Source organism: Lissotriton helveticus, chromosome 12, assembly GCF_964261635.1.
Source record: "Lissotriton helveticus chromosome 12, aLisHel1.1, whole genome shotgun sequence".
NCBI lineage: Eukaryota > Metazoa > Chordata > Amphibia > Caudata > Salamandridae > Lissotriton > Lissotriton helveticus.
In genome coordinates, this window is record NC_136073.1 from 120995637 (window position 1) to 121016091 (window position 20455).

General features: G+C 50.3%; 1 protein-coding gene across 2 annotated transcripts in view; it reads right to left on the bottom strand.

The window, feature by feature from the left end:
* The window catches only part of STAG3 (STAG3 cohesin complex component), a 1426160-nt gene that overhangs the window by 599485 nt on the left and 806220 nt on the right, over nt 1–20455 (bottom strand). For both annotated transcript variants that reach the window (XM_078669437.1, XM_078669436.1), the window contains exon 15: nt 14667–14781. In XM_078669437.1, coding sequence (XP_078525563.1) covers nt 14667–14781 — 115 coding nt within the window. The remainder of the gene's footprint in view (nt 1–14666; nt 14782–20455) is intronic.

Sequence of the window (20455 nt, forward strand, 5' to 3'; positions counted from 1 at the left end):
TCCCGGCAGTGTTAGGTAAGAAAGGTAATATTTTCCTAATCAATCTCAATTTCATATGAGCTGTGGCCGCAGTTTTATTAGCATGTGCCATAAAATTGAGGCCAACATCAAAAGTGCCGCCTAGATTTCTCACTTTGCTGGCTGGACTAGGCAGCGGACCGAAAGATGGTGGCCACCAGACAGGTGACCAGCCCGGAGAAAGGTGACCAAAGATGACCACTTCAGTCTTTTCTGAATTAAGTTTCAGACAGTTCGTGGCCATCCAGTCACCTATCACCGTCATTCCAGTTGTGAATCGATTGGCCACTTCCTCACCGTCCCCTTTGATAGCCAGTACCAGTTGGGTGTCATCAGCGTAGGAGGTCAGGCTCATCCCGAATGCTTTGATGACACTAGCAAGGTCCGACACGTAGATATTGAATAGTGTCGGACTCTGGGATGAGCCTTGAGGGACCCCACACGGCAGAGACACCTTCGATGATTGGTAGGGTCCTAGAGATACTGCCTGTGATCTGTTGGCCAAGAACGATACGAGCAGGTCCAACGCAGTTTTCTGGACCCCCAGTCGTTCGACACGGTCGACTAAGATCTTATGGTCGACCGTGTCGAAGGCCGCCGAAAGATCCAGCAGTACCAAGACTGCTGTCCCCCCCTGGTCTCGTATGGCTCTAATATCGTCCGCAGCCTTTAGGAGAGCAGTTTCCGTGCCATGACATTTGCGGAATCCGAACTGGGTGTTGTCGAGCAACTGGTGCTGCTCCACAAATTCCGACAGTTGCTGATTCATGGCTTTTTCTGTTACCTTAGCCAGAAAAGGAAGACTGGCTATCGGACGATAATTTTTCAGGTCATCTTTATTCAAGTTGACTTTCTTTAAAAGAGGTTTGACCAACGTATGTTTCAAAGACGCCGGGAAAATTCCGGAGCTAAACATGGTATTGCAAACATGGGTTATGACCGGTATCAACGTGTCCATAACTGGCATAAGAACTTTAAGCGGACACGGATCCAGAGCTGAACCTGATTTAATCCTTAAGATAATGCTCCTTGTCTGATCCATAGTAAGATCGACAAAACGGGTCAGTGTGTTATCCCGTGAGGTGGAAGACAAGGATAGCGGAGTAGTGTCCGTATTTGAAGAAAAAGCCTGATAGATGTCATTAACTTTTTTAAAGAAAAAATCAGATAAGGCGTCGCAAAGATGTTGTGAGGGAGGTGGTGTAAGATCGTGCATGCCACCCGACAAGCGTTTAGTAATGTCGAATAACTCTTTACATGAGTTTTTGGCAGTCTCAATTTGAGCTGCATAATAGGCTTTTTTCGCCTCTGCGATCATCTGTTTATACCGGGCCAGTGAATCTTTGTATGATGATTTGCTTTCTGGGTCATAGCGCTTCCGCCAGAGTCTTTCTCTTTGTTTATTTAATTGTTTCTGTTTTTTGAGTTCATCTGAGAACCAAGGAGCACTAGGAGAGGCTCGATTCTGGGAGATAGATTTTACGGGCACTAGCTCAAGTGTGGCCTGATTAAGCCAGTTATTGAACTGGTTTGTGGCGACAGTAGGGTCATCTGACAGCAGTGGCAATGTTCTAGCCAGGAATGTGTTCAGCGTCCCCACCTTTATGTCCTTCCATGCTCTCACCTGTTTGGGGCTATTGTTAACAGCCTTCCTTTTAGAGGCGTCAGGAATAGCTAAATAACTTATAATGGCGTGATGATCAGTCCATGCCAAGGGGAGGACATCTGCAATATGTAGCGTCTCAATATTGGTAAAAATGCCGTCAAGAGTGTGACCAGCATCATGGGTAGGGACAGAGATGCGTTGATAAAGACCTAATATTTCCATGTCCGCTAGGAGACATGCAGTGTCCGTGTCACTGCTTGAATCAAGATGGAAATTAAAGTCGCCTAAAACTGCAAAATGGTCTTCCAGAGCTATGGATTCCAATATAGACCCAAGGCTGAGTAAAAAGGGGGCTCGTGCTCCCGGTGGGCGATATATCAGTACGCCTTTAAAATTGAAAAGGGGTTTGAGCTTAATACTGAATAGTAGAGCTTCGCAACATGTAGATGGTATCGGTGTGGTCCTGATTGGGAGGTGGTCTCTAACTATAATTGCAACCCCACCTCCCCGCTGACCTACTCTATCCTGTCTATGAATGGTGAAACCACTAGGGACTGCTATAACCAAGTCAGGGTCCGAGGCACCATCCGTCCATGTTTCCGTTATAAACAGGACGTCCAGATGGGCGTCTATTATTAGGTCTGCAATTTCTTGCCTATGTTTGCACATGGAACGGGCATTAATAAGTGCTAAGTGAAAAGAGGTGATAGGAGGAGGCGGAGTAGTCAGGGCCTTAATTTTATGGTTGACAATGTGTGTCTGAAATGAGCAATGTGAGCAGGATAATCGGTAGGGTACATCGGTAAATGAAAGAGGGTCATAGGTAACAGAGCAATCGGTGCCTGGTGATCGAAGTGCCGAAAGAGATGCGGATGAGTAGACCAATCTGGTCGCAGTACCAGGGGTTTTAGCACTGGGCACGGGCCCGGCGCGGACGGGCGCAGACGGGCTGGACTTTGGCTTGACTTCGGCGCGCTTCCGGCGCGCCCGCTGCGCCAGCCCGCTGCGCCGTCTGTAGGGGATACACATTTATAGGTGGTGAGGAGGGTAGGCAGCAGCCAGCGACTAGAGCGCTGACCTGACTACCTCAAGATGGCGGACGTCAATCGCCCCAGCACCTAGATCGGCTGGCGAGCGAAGACGGCGATAGCAGTGCCCAGGTAAGCGCTGGGAGCGCTAATCAAATAGAGCAACAGTAGAAATACACCTGCATAACAAAAAGGGGGTTAAGCATCCAAATAAAAATTTTTTAAAACCCACGAAGCAAATCGTGCCAGTAGCTAAAATTGTAATGTGCAAATGCGCAATGTAAAATTTTATCAAGGCAGGTCTATGTAGAGCCCCTCAGCGTGACCGCTACCCTTAGATCGGTGAGGTCGACTGCCCGGTGTTTAAATAACTTCCGGGAGGGCAGGAGGCAGCCAGCGACTAGAGCGCTGACCTGACTACCTCAAGATGGCGGACGTCAATCGCCCCAGCACCTAGATCGGCTGGCGAGCGAAGACGGCGATAGCAGTGCCCAGGTAAGCGCTGGGAGCGCTAATCAAATAGAGCAACAGTAGAAATACACCTGCATAACAAAAAGGGGGTTAAGCATCCAAATAATAAATTTTAAAAACCCACGAAGCAAATCGTGCCAGTAGCTAAAATTGTAATGTGCAAATGCGCAATGTAAAATTTTATCAAGGCAGGTCTATGTAGAGCCCCTCAGCGTGACCGCTACCCTTAATCCATTTATACAGCAATGGCACCAAATGCTGTCATCCGTGCTTGGATCCAACAAACAACTGACTGGAACTCATACTCCTTGTGTAAACACCATTACTTACAGACTAAAGGTTCTGTGTCATGCCTTGACCAAAAAACATCACACTGTAGTTAGACATTTGGGTCACTCACTCGTTTAGGAATCAATTATGGTCTTGGGGAAGCAAGACAGAGCGTCCTGCTCACTCGCAACCTGGGGGCATAATAGCTCTCTAGGGAGGTTTAGGATAAACATGTGCCTTACGCTGGTTCTTGTAAATAGTATCCCGGCAGGTTGATCCTCACTAGTTCGTGGCGTGGCGTGCGCCTGCACACCTACCCCGGCTCTGTCTCCCGTGTCAAGGCGAGCTCCGGGGGAAGGGTTATAGGCTCCCAGTACCTCCTGAGACTAGTCCGAAAGAGTGGTGCGTTGACCGCGGAGGCATCTTGGGAGGGGCAGGCTTAAGTGTTCATGATTAAGAGCACAAAACAGCATGACTGAGATGTGGCTGAAAATATGGGGACCCGTGGCACAGCCCAACCTTTCCGGACTATCCAGCCTTGGTACAGAGATTGGTCAAAGCCCAAAATAGCCCTGGTGAAGTCGTGAAGTAGAGTGGCAACATTCTTACTGAAATCTGCAAGCAGAAGCTGGATGTCCTCCCTGGTGGCAGGAGCAAGGGGGTCCAGGTTCCTGCCCGAGGCAGCAAGAAGAGGCCAAGGGGCATCCCCTGCCAGGCAGGGAAAGCCAGGCTTTTTAAGCATGTCATGAATGGAGGAAGAACACTGTGGTTTAGCTTTAAAAGCCACCATAGCCGGACCCAGACCCCACAATGCCCCGTATCCAATGTTCACTCGAGGGTTTGGTCTATTCCTACACAGTGGCGTGTCTATTGAGTCAGCCGGTCATTAGGAAGGGTGCTGAAAGTCTGAATAGGAGGTTCACTGTTACTTTGTAGGAAAGGGCCCAGTCATGGGGTTAAAAGTAGGGGGGGGGGGCACAAGGATAAGGCAGGGCGACTGCAGTGCAAAAAGACCCCAATAATGTCAGAAGGGCCACAATCCAATGTGCTCAGGAAGCCAGACCTAGTGCTAGCAAGTATCCCCAAGATGACATGGGGCTCCTGTCGCTCCAGAGGCATATCCGGTGCCACCACTCTGCACCAACGTCAGGAGCGGACCACCCCCACCCCTTCCAATCCACAGGAGCATCGGGGAAAAGGGCAAAGGAAAATGGGGGGCCATCAACCACACTCAGCCAGTGCTGGTCGCCATGGCTGGGGTGGGGCTATGCTCTCGGGGGTTGCTCCCTGAGCAGTGCACCTCAGCAAACAGCATCGGTGGCCTGGGCCAGACAGGTCCCCCTAGTAACCACGCGCCCCACGCACTCAAGGCACCAGACCCTACCTCCAGCAGGACGCAGGGCAGGCAAGGCCACAGGGGCCAGTAACTCGCCTACACCTCAGTGGCGGCATGCTTGGACTAGATCTGATCTGAGCTACCACAAGCCCAGCAATCCAGTTCTCCCGCGGTAGGGAGGGAGGTGGGGGGGGGGGGGGGGGGGGGGGGGGGAGAAGGTTCGATTTCAGGGTGGCCAGTATGCCAGCCAGCCCCCCCCCACACCTTTGCAACATGAGAGCGGGGTGCCCGGCATAGGCCTGAACCGACCCCTGTGTTGTGGTGTGCCCAATACCTTCATGGCTCAGTCTCAGACTTCAGGCGGGGTAACCGGAGGGCCTGTAAAAGGTCCTCGTCCTGTGCAGCTCCTGTAAACCAAGGAGTGGGGGCAGCCCGCCGGTCAGTACAGGTGCTCTCTCACCGCAAGAGCAGCCTGGCTCACAGGAAACAGAAGCCTCACTTCACCGGAGGCAATCTGCCATCTCCAGAGGCAAGTGGGTTTCCGGGGGGAGGGAATTTACCAGCAATAACTGCTATTAGAGGAGGATTGGAGACCCCGGTATGCGGAACTCAGGAGAGACTCGTGTTGCAGGACCTGCTCCTTGGCCACACCCCCCACTAGTCTCCATCTTAAAGAAGAATATCAGACAGACAAAGGGACCTGGCTAAAGAAGCGGATAAAAGACAGAATAAATAGTAATGGAAGACCAAACGCCACAAGTGGAGGCCCAAAACCAAAAGATCAGCATAAAGAACTGAAGTAACGGATGGAGTGGCAGTGCATACAGCATACCAAGTGTGGAGGCCATATAAGAAATGTCTTTATAGGAGACAGGATCCATAAAATGGCCAGAAGGTATAATAAACCTTTGGCATATCCCCATCATGAAGGAGAAACCAGTTCAGTAACAAAATGTTGGGGTTGGTATCGGTAGTCATGGAAATGTTTACAACAAAGTACAAAAACATTTCCCAAAAGTGAAAAGCGGCAACAGACTTGCACATGGCAGAAGCAGGTTAAAAACAGTCCATGCAGTGGCATGCAAGAGAAAGAATTGTCAGAGTAGTCTACCCATGGTAAGATACGGACAAGTACGTCCACAAGAAATCCTGAGAGCACTAGAAATGGTAAAAGATCTTCTTGACCATGCTAGCGAGAGCTAGCACAAGGAGTGCTAACGCCTGAAATAAACTTAAGAAGAAATACAGGGAAAAGGCAACAGTGCATCTGCACAATACAGGCAAAATACACAAATCAGAACCTGGGTAAGAAATCAAAAGAACACCTTGCATCAACAGGCGTTAAAACCCAAAAGGGCCATGAAACATTGTGTGCCCCAAGTAAAGGAAAGCATAACCAGACACTGACACTTTTAGCAATAACAAAAATTCCTGCAGGAGGACCTCACCGGGTGCCACCCATAGGTGAATTTTGAAAGCCAAAAGCCAATGGGTACTGCCGTAGAATGATTCACCTGTGAAACAAATCAAGGAAATCATTCCCCATACAAGCTCAGTACAGGAGGATGAAGAGGAGTAGTCAGTAGAGGAAAACAGGGTTTAAGATTCTGCTCTGCCCAGACTGTCACAAAAATGGTGTAAGGCAGAATCCAAGTGAGTGCCAAACAGATGTGGACCATCCAAAGGCATTTTCACCAAGTGGATTTAACAGCCTCCGAAAAACCAGAGATGTGTTATCCGATACGCCAGCGAAGTGCCACTGAAAGAGTCATGGCTCACCCGACAATCCGTGGTATCCATGCCAAATCAAGTCCGCAATTTAGCTGCTTGTTGGCCTTCATGGAGCAACTGAGTAAGATAATTCCAGGTCTCATCTGGTAGCAGGCGTGAGCCAGAATCCCACAACACGCGAGACAACCGGCTCAGAACAAAAGTGGTCTAAAGTGACCACAAAGCACAACTGGTAGCAGAAAAAATAGGCCGACTAAAAGTATTGAGTCACCTAGACTCCCTGTCTAGAGGAACATTAGGAAGGGTGCTGATGTTAGGGGAAGCTGTAGCAGCCTGAGCCAAAAAGCTGCACAGAGTAGGCTGCCGAAGAAGGCAGGCATGGTCTTCAGGGGCAGGACTGTATCTATGAGCTATACACAGGTCCACTTGGGCCCGTGAAAAAGGTGTAGCCCAAGATCCCAATAAACTATGGGCTTCACTGAAGGGGAGCACAGGCTCAACACCCGTTTGGCCCCTGATTAAGCACCCCAATTAAAGGGTCAATGGCCGCCTCCACAGAACGGAGCTGCAGCTCCAGAACTACAGCTACCCTACCTCAGAAGCTCAGAGAAAACAGAGCTAAACCTCAGGAGCGAGGCTGGAAGGAGAAAACAAGCCAGAGGATGAGGAAGACTCAAGACCACTAGCTTCACCCAGCTCAGACATCAAACTAACTTCCAGACCAGGCTGAACAGTGTCAGTCATGGGTGGAATAAATCCTATTTCTGCTCCTTCTCCACCAAAACCCTTTTCTCTTGGAGAAAAAACATAAGGGGGCTCCTCTGAAGGAGGAAAGTAGCTAGAGATGAACTGCCCCACGACACTGCCCCATATGCAGTCCAGCATCCATGTGGCGACGCCTCAGGATCGGGGAGTAGACATTTTAGCGCTGATCGGTGCCGAAGTCGATATCAGAGCTGGCTGATCAGACACTAGTGTCGCAGGTGGGCACCTCAAAGGGCTCTGAACCGGAACCGACATGTATCTGATTAAGAGTGTAGAGAGCCTCACTGATGCCGAGGGAGACCCCACCAGTGTGGATTCAGTCAAGGCACATCTAGCCATCTTGTGGCCAAGATGTGCACCAGAAGGTGTCAGAGACTCAAAGATGGCATTAAGGGAGAAATCATCGGGTCCAGAGTCCCCCCGGCTCCAGGGAATACCGGAAGGTGCAGGTTAGACTCTCCCCGACTCTTCAACCTAAGGATGGGCAGGGGAGTCAGAAATGCTGGTTATGTTACAACTTACGTTTTGACATCGAGGTAGATTGATGCCCGTTGGAAGGATTTCTGGAGCGGGCTTTCAAGAGTCCCTTGGAATGAGAATGTCACCGCAAACGATGTGGAGCCTGTGACAACCATGCCTCCAAGATCTTCATGCAGCATTTCCGCAATACCTTTGCCCGAAGTTGGTGACAGGAGTCGCACCCCTTAGAGTCATGGTGTTCGTCAAGACACTACATACAAATATTTTGAGGATCTGTGGCCGAAATCAGCTGTCCACAGGACCTACAGGTTTGGAACCTGAGAACAATCTGAAAAAAAAAAACCACTATTTCGGCGACAACAAATATCAGGATAGCCCAAACAAACCGTTCTGAGGAACCACTCTCTGGATCCGTGTTGGAAGCGTGGAAAGGAAAAAACTGACGTCAGCGGATGGCTTATATGGACTCTGTCGATGTTACATTTGGGTTTTCTTGGGTGGGGGGATAGTTCAAAGATAAGGAACCTGCGGCTAGATGTCTCCACCTAAAATTCTAGTTTAAACATAAGATCTCACTGTGCAGAACATCTCTATCAGTGAGGCAAGGCGAAGGATACCCAAATATGTAAAGAAGAGCAATCACCACCCTGAGCCTTAATGTTTTTATCTCCAGGTGCATGACAAGTAATCACCAGAACATAAAAAATCCACTCACACCCAAGATGACGGTTCAGCTACAAATGCATGAAAAGGTTCACCAAATGCCTGCAATAAGGTGGAAAAACATTTAACACAGTTGCCAATTAGATTTCCGGATGTGGGTGACACGATAACCTTCTCCTACCTGGCAGCCAAGACATGGAACTCCCTCCCCATCCACCTCCGGCTGACACAGGACCATCTCGCCTTCAGGAAACAACTCAAGACCTGGCTGTTCGAGCAGTAGCGGACCCCCTCCCCCAAGCGCCTTGAGACCCTTCCGGGTGAGTAGCACAAGTTACTACTTGTATAACGATATATCTGTAAGAGACATTAGTTAGTATTAGATTCCTTACCTTAGAATATCCCCAGGCGTCAGACTGGATCCGGAAAATTTTGCGTAGCAGTACCCTTGCGCGTCGGTAGGCGTCGTCTGCGGCTCCGCGTCCGTCGTCGGCACCGTGATGACGTCGTCGGAGTACTTAGACGCCGCCTCCGCGTGCTGACGTCAGATCTTAGACACAGCTTTTCCGCGCCAGAAACGCAGAGCTATGCCAAAAACCAACACTGGTGCCAGTGAAACTAGGGCCCTGAAGGGGACAACCCTAACCCTAGGTATCGGTTCGCAGAACGGGGAGGATGGGTGGGTCGGTAAGGAATCTAATACTAACTAATGTCTCTTACAGATATATCGTTACACAAGTAGTAACGTGTGCATCTGAAAGAGACACGTTAGTATTAGATTCCTTACCTTAGAATAGATACCCCAGCAATACCAACCCCGGTGGTGGGTCTGCGAACCAATACTCACACCAGAAAGTCCTGGAGGACGGAACGGCCAAAGAAGCCATCCCTCCGGACTTGGCTGTCCAGGCAGTAGTGTCTAGCAAACGTGTGCAGCGATGCCCACGTAGCTGCCTGACAGATGTCTTGTAAGGGCACACCCCTGCCCAGGGCAGTGGTAGTAGCCGTGGCACGGGTGGAATGAGCCCGCAATCCAGCAGGGGGCTCCTTCCTAGCCAAGGAGTAGCATGCCTGGATACACAAGATGATCCACCGGGAGATGGTCCTTTTGTGTACCGCTTTCCCCTTCTTAGCGCCCACGTAACCAACAAAGAGTTGGTCATCCACCCGGAACTGGCGTGTGCGCTCCAAATAGAATGAGAGCGCACGTTTTGGGTCCAGACGATGGAGCCGCTCTTCCTCTTTAGAGGGATGCGGTGGCGGAAAGAAGGTTGGCAAAGTGATAGACTGCCTGATGTGAAAGGCCGTGACCACCTTGGGCAGGAAAGAAGGACGAGTCCTCAGAACGACCTTGTCCGGATGGACAGAGAGGAAAGGAGGTTTAGAAGATAGAGCCTGGAGCTCACTCACTCTCCTGGCAGAGGTGATGGCAACCAGGAAAGCAGTCTTCAAAGTCAGAAAGCGAAGAGGACAGTTGTGAAGTGGCTCAAAGGGAGCGCACATCAGGAATGTTAAGTCCAGGTTCAAGTCCCACTGAGGCATCACAAACGGAACAGGAGGAAACGTGTGTGTGATGCCTTTAAGAAATCTGTTTACAATAGGGGACTTGAATAAAGAAGGCTGATCAGGTAGCCTGAGAAAGGCTGAAAGGGCAGAAAGGTAGCCCTTGATAGTGCCCAGAGCAGAGCCCTGCTGGGCAAGAGAAAGAAGGAAGAGAAGAACCTCAGAAAGAGGGGCAGAAAGAGGATCCACAGCCTTTGCTGTGCACCATGCCACAAATCTGTTCCACCTGCAGGCGTATACCGACTTTGTGGAGGGACGCCTGGCTGCCAGAATGATGTTACAGACTTCAGGAGGCAAGTCAAATGGCCTCAACTGTCGCCGCTCAATCTCCAAGCATGGAGGTGGAGACTGGACAGGTTCGGGTGGAGGACCGTCCCCTGCTGCTGGGACAGAAGGTCCTCCTGAAGAGGCAGACGAACCGGGGGATCGACTGACAGACTGAGTAGCTCTGGATACCAGTACCTTCGAGCCCAGTCCGGAGCCACAAGGATGACTTGGGCCCGGTCGCGCTTGATCTTCTTCAGCACTCTGGGCAGAAGTGGTATATGCGGAAAGGCGTACAACAGACCGCAACTCCACTCGCGACGAAAAGCGTCTCCGAGCGAGTGCCGCCTTGGAAATTCCAACGCGCAGAACTGATGACACTGCGCGTTCTCTTCGGTGGCGAATAGATCTAACCAAGGCTCTCCCCATCGCTGAAAGAGGCCTTGCGCCACGTCCGAGTTCAGACGCCATTCGTGATCCATCATGCACCGACGGCTGAGCTCGTCCGCCCTGGCGTTCAGAGAACCTGCCAGGTGTTGAGCCACCAGGGTCACGCCCTGGCGTTCCAGCCATTGCCAAAGGCGAAGAGCCTCTTGACAAAGGATCCACGACCCCACACCGCCCTGTTTGTTGCAGTACCACATGGCGGTGGTGTTGTCCATGAACACCTGCACTACACTCCCTCGTACAGAGGGGAGGAATGCCTTCAGTGCTAGACGAATCGCCCTGAGCTCCAACAGGTTGATGTGGAGCCGGGCCTCCGCCGGAGACCAGAGGCCTCTGATCTCCGCCTCTCCCATGTGGCCTCCCCAGCCCTGGAGGGACGCGTCCGTCACAACTACGTGCTCCGGTTGGGGTAGGGAGAGGGATCTGTCGCTGACCCAATCGCGGTCCGTAAGCCACCACTGCAGCTGTCTCGCAGTGCCCTCCGAGATCAGGACGTGGTCGGATAGGTTGCCCAGATGCTGGGCCCACTGAAACTTCAGGTCCCACTGCAGAGCCCGCATCCGCCACCTGGCGTGATGCACCAGTAGGATGCAGGAGGCCATCAGCCCCAGAAGCCGCAGCGTAAACCTGACCGAGACCCGGGATAACGGCTGAAAGATGGAAATCAGAGCCTGAATATCCCGGACCCGCTGTTCGGGTGGGTAAACCCGAAATCGCGCCGAGTCCAGAACCGCTCCGATGAAGAGGAGCTTCTGAGAGGGACACAGGTGTGACTTCGGCACATTGATGGAAAACCCCAGCTGGTGCAGGAGGTCTGCCGTCGTCTGAAGGTGGCTGACGACTGTTTGGGGCGAGCCTGCCTTCAACAACCAGTCGTCGAGGTAGGGGAAGACTGAAACCCCTAACCGACGCAGATGAGCTGCGGCCACCGCCATCACTTTTGTGAACACCCGTGGGGCGCTGGTAAGGCCGAAGGGGAGCACGGTAAACTGAAAGTGCTCGTGGCCCACCATGAACCGCAGGTAGCGCCGGTGGGCAGGCAGGACGGGGATATGAAAATAAGCGTCCTGCAAGTCCAACGCTACCATCCAGTCTCCTGGGTCCAGGGCAGCAAGAACCTGAGCCAGTGTCAGCATCTTGAACTTCTCCTTCCGGAGGAAGCCGTTGACGTTCCGTAGATCCAAGATAGGGCGTAGGCCCCCTTTGCCCTTCTTGGGTACCAGGAAGTAGTGGGAGTAGCATCCACACCCTACTTCTGGCCCAGGAACGCGCTCGATGGCCCCCTTGGCCAAGAGGGCCGTAACTTCCTCCTGCAGAAGTCGCAAGTGATCCCCCGATACACGGTGGTTCAGCGGTGGCATGGCTGGAGGAGTCGCCTCGAAGGGGAGGGAGTAGCCCCTTCGGACGATTTGCAGCACCCACCTGTCCGAAGTGACGGTGCGCCAGTGGAGGTGGTGATGGCGAACCCTGCCTCCAACTGGCGTCACATGGGCCTGAAAGCACGGACTAGGAGGGTTTTGAGGCGGATGCTGCGGGTGAAGGTGTGGACTGACCTCGCCGTTGCCCCCGACGGCGGTTCCCACGGCCGCCACCGCGTTGGGTATTGCCCTGCGGTGCGTGGCTGGCGGCGCGTGTGGGCGCACCCCTTCCGTGGCCACGAAAGGAGTGATAGGCAGCCGGTTGCTGGCGCTGGCCCGAAAGGCCTAAGGACTTGGCCGTAGCCCTGGAGTCCTTAAAACGCTCAAGCGCGTGGTCTGCCTTGTCGCCAAAGAGGCGACGGCCATCGAACGGCATGTCCATAAGTGTTCTGGACATCTGCCGAGAAGTTGGCGTACCTCAGCCAGGCGTGGCGTCTGACCGCCACCGTCGTTGCCATCGCTCTGCCTAGCGAGTCGGTGGTATCCAGCCCACACCTAATCGAATATTTCGCTGCATCCCGGCCTTCCACAAGGGCTTGGCCGAGTTTGGCCCGTACCTCCAACGGACCCTCTGGCAGCCCTTCCGCGACCTTATCCCACACTGAGTTGGTGTACCGTCCCAAGAGGCAGGCGGTGTTGGAAGACCGCAGGCCGAGGCTCAGGGATGAGAAGATCTTCTTCCCATACTGGTCATACCTCTTGGATTCCCGATCCGGCGGGGCCGACGGGAATGCGGTTTGGGAATTGGAGGCCTGGATGACCAGGCTCTCAGGGGTGGGGTGGGTGGACAGGAAACATGGGTCGCCCGGGGCTGGGCGGTGGCGTCTGGCCACGTTCCTATCTACGGGCAAACCCGTAGCGGGCTTGGACCAAGTGCCCAAAAGAACGTCAGTCAAGGCCTCATTAAAGGGCAGCAGAGGCTCAGCCGAGCTTGACTGCGGTTTAAGGACCTCAGTGAGGAGATTAGTCCTCACGGCCGCGACGGGGAGCTCAAGGCCCAAGGCCTTGGCAGCCCTCATCAGCACCACACTATAAGTTGCCCCCTCCTCCGAAGCCACGGTAGGAGGGGAGACAAAGCCAGTGTCTGGAGAGGTGTCCAGGCCACTGGCATCCCCAAGGTCTCCTGACCAGTCCTCATGAGACTGACACTCCCTGGGCAGAGGGTCCTCAGACCCCTCCCAGTCCTCCTCCTCACCCATCTCCTGAGATTCAGGGTCTTCAATTATTGGGGCCTGTTCGTAAAAGTGAAAATCACCAAAGGACGTCTGGAGCGGCGCCCAGCGGGGCCGTCCCGACGGCTGAACAGGAATGGGGATAGGACCGGGGCCTGAGCCGGCGCCGGAGGGGACACCTGAGGGTCCGACGCCGGGGAGGTCGTAAGATCCACCGGCGACGAACCAGATCCCGAAGGGGGGCCAGCAGCGTCCTGCGGCGCCGGGCCCGAAGGCGCCGGCGGCGTCGGAACAACTGGACCCCTCGGGATAACAGGGAGCTGCGGCGCCGTGACCGAAACACCCGACGGCATCGGGGCCGGAGGCGCCGATCCGCTAGGACTCCCAGACGGGTCCGCTGGGCCCGGAGGCGCCGCGGAACCCGTCGGAGGAGAGAGGTTCCTCATGGCCATGAGGAAGCGCTCGATCTCCTCCGGCGTCGCGTTCAGCCCAGGGACCGGAGGATATGGAGCCGGACGCGGCGCCCGCGGCCCCGAAGGAGCCGCGTGGGCGGTGTCACCCGAACCCCCGGCCGCATCGTGCGAGCGTCGGGGGGAGTCCGAGGAGCGATGACGCCGCTTGGACTTCTTGTGCCTCTTACCTGACGACGACTTCGACCCGGAGGAGTGAGGCCTACCCTCGGAGCTGTGGTGGCTCCGGGCCCGCGACCTGTCCCTCGACCTCCCGTGGGAACGGGACCTCTCACGGCGCGGGACCGACTGTCTGAGTTCGAGGCGCCTACGGGACCGCTCCCGCCTGGCTTTCGAAGAGAGGGCCCGACAGTCGGAGCAGGCCTTGTTGTCGTGGTCGACGCCCAGACACGACAAGCAGACGCGGTGAGGATCCGTGACCGACATCAGCCGGTCGCAATCACCACAAGGCTTGAACCCGGGCATCCCTAAGGCACCGATCGGAGTCGTAAAGACTCGAAACAGGATCAAAAAAGGATCAAAAAAGTTAGTCAAAAATGACTAGGGTTACTGCTTTTTGCAGATCTGCGCTTGCTGGCGCGGAAAAAAGAAGAACTGACGGCAGCACGCGGAGGCGGCGTCTAAGTACTCCGACGACGTCATCACGGCGCCCACGATGCCGACGACGGACGCGGAGCCGCAGACGACGCCTACCGACGCGCAAGGGTACTGCTACGCAAAATTTTCCGGATCCAGTCTGACGCCTGGGGATATTCTAAGGTAAGGAATCTAATACTAACGTGTCTCTTTCAGATGCGCGCTATACAAATGCTATGATTGATTGATTGATAACCATGATCACACCATAGGGGCATAAGTTTGAGAGTTGCAGAGATTCCGTGCCTTTGAAGCGTACAGTTTTGTAGCCTGTAAAATTGGTTTTAACACCACCAAAAATGTAACACTTTTGCTGGTCTATACTCACCATCTTCTTCAGAGGTTTCTTCAAGCAGCAGGTCTGTTAGTCCCTCCCAGTCCTTCAAAATTGGAGCTGTACTATCCCAAAGACTGTCCACTAAATATGCAGCATGCTCATGATACTGCCCAACAGAAGAGTTAAAGCAAAAAGGAAAACGTTATACAGCAGAAATACAACAAAGACCAACATGTTTACTATTTTTAATTGTAGCTCTCCGCCAATGATGTACATTAATCATAATAGGGTAATACATTTTTTTTAATTAAAAATGTAACAAAAGTTTAAAGGAGAGGCTTCACAGGTAATATGATGGTTCCCCTTTAAGGGCATATTAACACCATCAGAGGCCAGCCCCTGTCCCTCATTTTTTCTCTCAAATAAGAATGTCTGGGTTGATGTCCTCCATAATGAAGCCACCTGTGAGAAAGATGTATACCTACATCCAGAAACTTTAGCTTTTCATCATACGACCTTTAGAACATTGTAAGAAAACAGAGTAAAAGGAGTACTTCAACAAGGGAGAGGGGAGAGAAGCAGTTATGTAAATTAACATTTTATTATAGACTGGCCAGACATACCAAATAATGCATTTGTAGGACTAAAAGTAATACAATAAAGAATGAACTAACCTCGAAGTAGCAGCATGACACATTTCAGATACCTTTTCAAAGATATGTCTTTGGTAATAATTATCTTTGCTTCATTTAATCCACTAATTCCATGCAAGAAACACTCTGCAGAATGCCAAGTTACATGGCTTATATTGTACCCCTCACTAAACTATGTACAGAACTCATCAGCTTTCCAGCTCAATCTGTGTCATAGCAGAAGCAGTACATTGGCTGAGCATGATACATAAGAGCTGATCATGATGGATTTCCATTGTCATAGTGTACTCTAAAACGTAATGCAAGCATGTTATCATCAAACCAAATCAGTATACTATCTATTTAGAGACAGAAGTAAATGCATCTGGTTTGGCATAAGGAAAAAGGAGCAGCTTTAAACACCTTGTGTCTTGAGTCTTACCAAAATAATGCAGCAGAACAGATTATATTCAAAGTTTGTAGTGAAATGTTTTCCATGGCGGTGGATCTGTAACCAAAATGCCTAAATGACTTGCAATCAGAGATCACTTTCAGGAGGAAATATGTTTGAGTATGAAAAACAACCTAATCGCTGTAAAGTATCATATATGGCTTGTTGGCAGGTAGAACTTTGCGAAACTAGTTCCATTGCAACTATTTCTGATATTACAGCCACTAAGCAGACCATCATTCACGTACAGGGCCTAAAGAAGGATACATCACATTGTGTTCCGAAGAAGAGAAAAGCCTCCTATCAGGGTGAGCATGGGAAACATTTCAATGACACCATTGAAAGGCTTTCTTAATATGAAAAGCGACCACAGGAGTAAGCTTAGTAAACAGGTTTGCTCCCCTGAGTTCACTGGAAGGTTGTGATTGATGGTGTGTTGGTTCCCAGGACCCTGATGCACCTATACTTCAAGGGAAGGCGCGGCCCTAGGACCAGGGACTCAATGAGTGTGAAGGGTGTAAGTTTCTCTTCTGGAGTGAGTAAGATAGAGGACCCTGAATAGTTACTCCTTTTTAAACGCTTGGATATGATTTGCCTCCAGAAAACATGGGCCGTAGAGAATAGTTACCATCTGGAAGGCAACAAAACCTTCTTTATGTCAGCTATCCTCTCTAGGCTAGTACGAGCCAGGGGTGGGGGCTTGGTACTTTTGTCTCAGTAGCAGTACGAGGTAGCTCTGCCACATTGCTCCACGCCTCCTCCACTCTACATGTGATGCTAATATCCAGCTGAAAGAGTAGGCTGCTGCTCTTAAATTTTTACAATGCGGGAGTCGCCCATTTGGAAGAATGTAACAACACAGTTGGGGTCCATACTCCGGAATATCACCCTGAGAGGGCAGAGTTACCATAAACAGGTGTTTTTAATATCCACATGTGTGGAGACATCAGGCATGGAGGGGTGAACGCCATGGGCTGCGTGTGACAAGCTGGCCTGCATATGAAACATACACCTCAGCACACCGCTCTTAATACTATCTTGCATATTTGATCTAATATCTGCCATGAACAAGCTGCCTCTAGGAAAAAACAATATTATTCTCACTTTCATCGGGAGAGGGCTCAACACTATTATTGATTTTATGTTTGTTTCAACACCTTTTTAATTCTTGATTTCAGAATTCTCAGTGAAGGCATGTGTATACAGCAACCACAATACCATTTGTGTCTCAACAGGATGGTCTCGAGTAAACAAGCATATTAAGGAGGGGTTGGGAGTTACTTTAAAAGTGGTGGAAGGGGGAGGAGACTAAAGTGTGGGCAAATCGTCCCAGAGCAGCTTCATGAGTCCCTTTTAACCCAGCGTCACGGAGAGTTTGCCACCCATCTAGATAGTGAGGCCACTGCATCAGATATTATAAATGCATTTATTACAGGCCCCGGGTGGGCGCTTTACGTGCCTGGGACCGAGGTGGTTTGACTGAGTGTTCTCAGGCATCTAGGAAACTGAAACAGGCCTTGGCAGTGACACCTCAAGTCCAGGTGGCTGTTAAAAGCCTCAGTATAGCCTACAAGGCTGCCCTAGTAAAACGAAAGTCTGCCTTGAAGGGGGAGGCCTGGTTAGATCTAATGGAGGCCAGCACCTTGAGCAATAGTTCAAAGTTCTGGGACATTATTAACAAACCCTTTTTAGCAGGAGACAGAAGCAACTTACTGGAGGCCCATATCCCAGAGGATGATTGGGTAAACCATTTTGAGGGTATCTTTCAGTCTGACACTTTGTTAACAGAAGAGCAGGAAAGGGTGGAAGGCAAAGCAGAGCTAGATTTGGTCCCAATGGGATTTCCCCCAGACCACTACATTGCGTGTGTGGAAACCTGGGCACCTGTACTTACAGCTGTCATTAATGCATCAGTCCAGGCCAGCCGCCCAGAGTCCTGGGCCTTATCGACCATTGTCCCAGCCTTTAAAAAGGGGGATCGGGAAAGCACTCTTTGCTACAGGCCCATTACTCTTTTGGTTTCTTGGGTGAAGGTGGTGGGTCGCCTGGTGCTGGCTACACTTTTATCCTGGGCAGATGAAAACAACATTTTAGCCAAGGTTCAATATAGTTTCCACCCAGGTCGTTCCACAGTGGAACAATGTTTAAACCTGTATATGGTTTTGAATAGGTACACTGTGGCTTGCAACGGATCTATCCACCTATCCTTTATGGACCTGTCCTCAGTATTCGATTGTGTAAATAGACTGAAGCTTTGGCAGTTGATGTCCTATATTGGCATTTACAGAGATATTGTTTTGTTTCTAAGGGACCTTCACAGAGATTCAAGCGCTGTTCGTTATTCAAAAGATCACAAAGTGACCCGCAAGTTTGAAATCAAGAGAGTGGTGCACCAATGGTGTATACTGGCCCACTTTCTCTTTAATCTATACATCAACTCCCCGGAGAAGGTCCTTTTAGATGCAAAAGCTGATTGCCCTCAGGTGGGTAAGCGTAGCCTGACGGTCCTCATATATGCAGAAGATACTGGCCTCATGGCGAGGACAGCTAAGAGTTTACAACTCCTGTTGAACTCTTTTGTTCATTTTATGGAGAACTAGGACCTGATGTTTAATCATACCAAATCTTTTGTTATGCAAGTGGGATCTCCCAGAGCTAAGCAGTCTACCTTTAAGATCGGAACCTCGTCAAAACCCAAGAAAAAGTATTTTCTTATCTGGGAGTAGTCTTTGACGACACACTGAGTTGGGGTCCTTTGATTACTCGTAAGAAAGGGGACCTGGTCAGAGAGATTGCGGCCGTTTTTAGGTCGAGCCTTAGCCAGCGCTGCTCTGGTGAAGATCTGTTGTAGTTCAGTACGGGAGAGAAGCCACACCCACTCCCCCGCCCATATTTTTCAATAGCTGGTTTCTTTGTCCTTCGTACATGCTGTTTTCTGATTCCTAAATAGGCTTGTTAGTCCCTCCTTAGTACAGCCATGTCTTCATTTGTAACCTCCCATGGCTATTGGCCCCTTTACTTGGCTGTTACACAGCATGTGTCCTATTTTCCATTTTTTCCCCTGCACTGAGATTTTCTGGCAGAGTGAAGTCACCAGTAGTGCCAGGAGTGGACGGCTCCAGTGAGTGGAGCGGCTCTAGCCTGACGTATGCTCTTGAGTCTGGAAGGTTCCTTTGATGGGAGGCTGCTTCAAAGTTTCTGAATGTATTTCGGTCTGTTGGTAGTTTTGATCTTTATGTTGAGGATTTCGGCACATAGATGTTGGCACGCACACAGTGCCAGGCGCACATGCTGCATATGACATCACACATGTCAAGTGAATGAGAGAACATGTCAGTCATCCGGAAGTGAAACAGTGAATGCTTGGCCATCCGTGCGGGAAAAATGAGTCAGTTTAGCAATGGTTTCTTTTTAGTTGGATTTGGTCTCTTCCAAAAATTTAAGTTAGTAGTATTTTTTCTCCTGAATAGCAATAAAGTATGAGCCGACCCGGGAGAGGGTAGCCTCAAACGACAGGGGAGGGCCATGTGTGAAACAATGGGGGTTCTCATGGGGAGCACAAGGGTGGGAGGGTGGGGAAACATGGGGGTCACTGGGTGGGGAGCATAGGCAAAAAATAATTTAAGAAAAAAGAATCCAATTCGCCATATAAAATTACAAAAAGCTGCTCCTCCAATCTTTATGAGATATGGCACAGATTGTAATTGACCCCTCAAAATGTTTAAGGTGTTGACAATGAATCTAAATGGGTTGAGGGTAAAACAAAGGATGGAGAGGATATTTCAATATATAAAGGACAGTCCTGAGCAAAGTTTAATTTTACAGGAAACGCATCTAGAAGAGGCTGAGATGAGGAGTTTATGCAAACGTAAAAGCTGGATTAAGGAGGTCATTTGCACTACAAAGCAAACAATTACAAAGGGGTAGCAATAGTTATAAAGAAACACCCAGGTATTTCAGTAGATTGGGCTAAAGTGGATAAGATGGGTAGATGGGCCATAGCAAATGTGAAGTTCTTCTCTCACAAATTTACGATTGTTGGTTATTACGGTCCTAACCTAGATGACCCGAAGCCACTAAAAAATGTATGTGCTGAGTTACTGCTATTTCGAGACCCTCCTAATACTGGCAGGAGACTTCAATCTAGTCTTGGATCCTGAGCAGGATAGGTCTCTAAAGAGTAGAACTCCACAGAATTATAAAATGAGATCTTTACTGAGAAATATAATAAAGCAACTGGGGTGGACGGATATATTGAGAGAAAGAGAGGGAGGGAAAAGAAGCTATACGTTTCATAACAAAAAACATGGTCACAAGTCTAGCTTAGACTTTTTTTTTTTAATTAGCGAAACATTGAGGTCAGGGGTATCAGAAATTAAACACTTAGGAGGACACCTATCGGACCATGAGGCTGTAACGTTAACGTTGACGCTTCCAAATGCCCCAACTAAGGCAAGATGGACCCTAGATCGTGCGATTCTGACAGAGGAAGACATTATTGATAGATTAGTGGCAGAAACCGAGGCTTACTTCTCAACCAATTTAGAAAGCACCTCTATAGAAATAGTGTGGGATTCATATAAAGCCTACTTAAGGGGATGAATAACCTCTATTCAAATTGCAAGACAGAAGAGATATAAAATTGAGATAATGGATATAGAGAACAGAATTCAAGAACTAGAAAATCATTCCATGGCACAAGATGATACCGAACAAAACATCACTGAAAGACTATCATATCTCAAAAGGGATTTGGC